At 17.2% G+C, this 2025-nt stretch overlaps 2 protein-coding genes across 2 annotated transcripts in view; both read right to left on the bottom strand.

The window, feature by feature from the left end:
* Positions 1-2025, bottom strand: part of LOC102681436 (cysteine sulfinic acid decarboxylase) — a 7339-nt gene that overhangs the window by 4198 nt on the left and 1116 nt on the right. The gene's annotated exons all lie outside the window — the stretch shown is intronic.
* LOC102681308 (brain protein I3) overlaps positions 834-2025 on the bottom strand; it is a 3215-nt gene continuing 2023 nt past the window's right edge. Inside the window, exon 3 of the mRNA XM_006607326.1 lies at positions 834-1880. Coding sequence (XP_006607389.1) covers positions 1749-1880 — 132 coding nt within the window. The 3' untranslated portion in view covers positions 834-1748. The remainder of the gene's footprint in view (positions 1881-2025) is intronic.

Genomic DNA, 2025 nt, shown 5'->3' with positions numbered 1-2025 from the left:
TTTTAATTTAATTATTTAATTTTTAATTTATTTAATTTTTCTTAAGTATTATAAATATCTACCATAATATGATTGATAATGATAGACTTGTGGAAAAAAATACTCCACCCATATATGCATAAATGAATATTGAAGATTGTGAAAATATGAATGTATCATTCACATATTGCGTGCATGGTCAAGTACATTAATGATTTTTTTGAATTACTAGTGCTAATCAATAATAAATGTATTTCAATCATAAATTAATTCTTTATAAATCATGAATAATATTATCTGAAATTTGAATTTGAATATTGAATATTGAATTTGAAATTTGAATATTCAATGAAAAAAGAAATTTCATAGAAGGGAATTTATTAAATAATTGTATTATTTAACAAATATTAATATATTAATATTTTTTTATATAAATATATTCCATTTAAGTTACATAATATTCACATGAATTTAAAATTTAAAAAATTTTTTTCATTTTCTGTGATTTTTTTTATAGTTTTATTGTTTTTTATCTTTTTATTTTTTCTTAATTTTTCATTGAAAAAATTTTTAGTAATTCTAAAAATTTTCTAGAAATTGATAACAATTTTAATAACAAATTTATTCTTTATATATATATATATATTTGTAGATTTTTGTTTGCAAAATTATTAATAGCTTGCAAAATTTGAAAAATATCTGGTATTTTCAGTACTCAGTGTTTTGGGATTTCTAATGTCACAAAAAAGTATATATTAAGAAAACTTTCTAAATATTTTTATTTTTTTTTTTCCTTAAAAATTTCTTCAATGATAAATAAATAATATTTCTTTTAAATATTAAAATAATTTGAATACATTTTTAAATATAGTTCCATTTTATAAAAATATAATTGAATGATTAATGTGATAATATAAGTGATTAAATAAGTTCTATAACAATCACATTACAAAATTAATTATATATAGAAAAAAAAATCTATTGACATTTCCTTTGAGATTCAAATATTTTAGCATTTAACAAATATTAAATGTATTTTAAAAATTCAATTAGTGTATATATCAAGAAATGTCATTATAAGATAATAACATAAATAATAAATAAGTAATAAAAATAAAAAGCACAAATTTCATTGAATTTATTTTTTATAAAATATGTTATATATAAGTTTTGATAAATTATTTTAAAAAATAATTCAAAATGCTTTAAATGTAAGTTTTATGTAAGTACAGAAAAATTTCAATGAAATCTGTTTTAGACATATTTGTATCATTACAAATATACTATAAATATAAAGTTCAATCCATCTAGTTTATATTGTTCCTTTTCTCACTTAATAAGAATTCTTACAAACTATAACATATTTATATATTAACATAAACTATTTCATCATTCATCATTATAAAATATACTATAATAATATATAACATTATTAATTGGAACTTTTTATGTATAATTTACAAAACACTACAAATGTCACTTAAATCAATAAAGTCTTAAATGCATAGAGAATCTCTTAATTATATATATGTCAATATTTCATGAACTTCTATTTAACTAATTATTGTATATATTCCTGATCATTGAAGCATTATTTTTCCTCAAATAATGCAATATAGATAATTATAATTATATAATATTAGTAAAAAATTAATTGCTTATGTTCTTATCTTTTAATATCATATAATTATATTAGCTACATAATTATATTAAAATTAGATTAATAATATATTTAATTTCAGAAATGGTTACTGTAAAATAGTAACACATTAACCAAAATATGCACCACAATTAGAACAACGTCGTGTCTTTAACAACAAGCAACAAATTATGCCCACTGGGAAGAATAGAATAGCACATAGTAATCCAAGACATGTAAAATCATCTTCCATAATGCCCACCTATGTTTTAAGTTAAAATTTGAGTTTAATCATTTTTTTTTTAAGATTTTTAGAGATTTTTTTAAATTGAGATTTTGAAGTTTATGAAAATAAAAATATATTATAATTAAAAATTTAAAAAAAATATATAATGTTAATATATAAT

This window comes from Apis dorsata, unplaced genomic scaffold, assembly GCF_000469605.1.
Source record: "Apis dorsata unplaced genomic scaffold, Apis dorsata 1.3 scaffold_4, whole genome shotgun sequence".
Lineage (NCBI taxonomy): Eukaryota > Metazoa > Arthropoda > Insecta > Hymenoptera > Apidae > Apis > Apis dorsata.
Note: the sequence above shows the minus strand (reverse complement) of the source record. Positions and strands in the feature narration are given on the sequence as shown.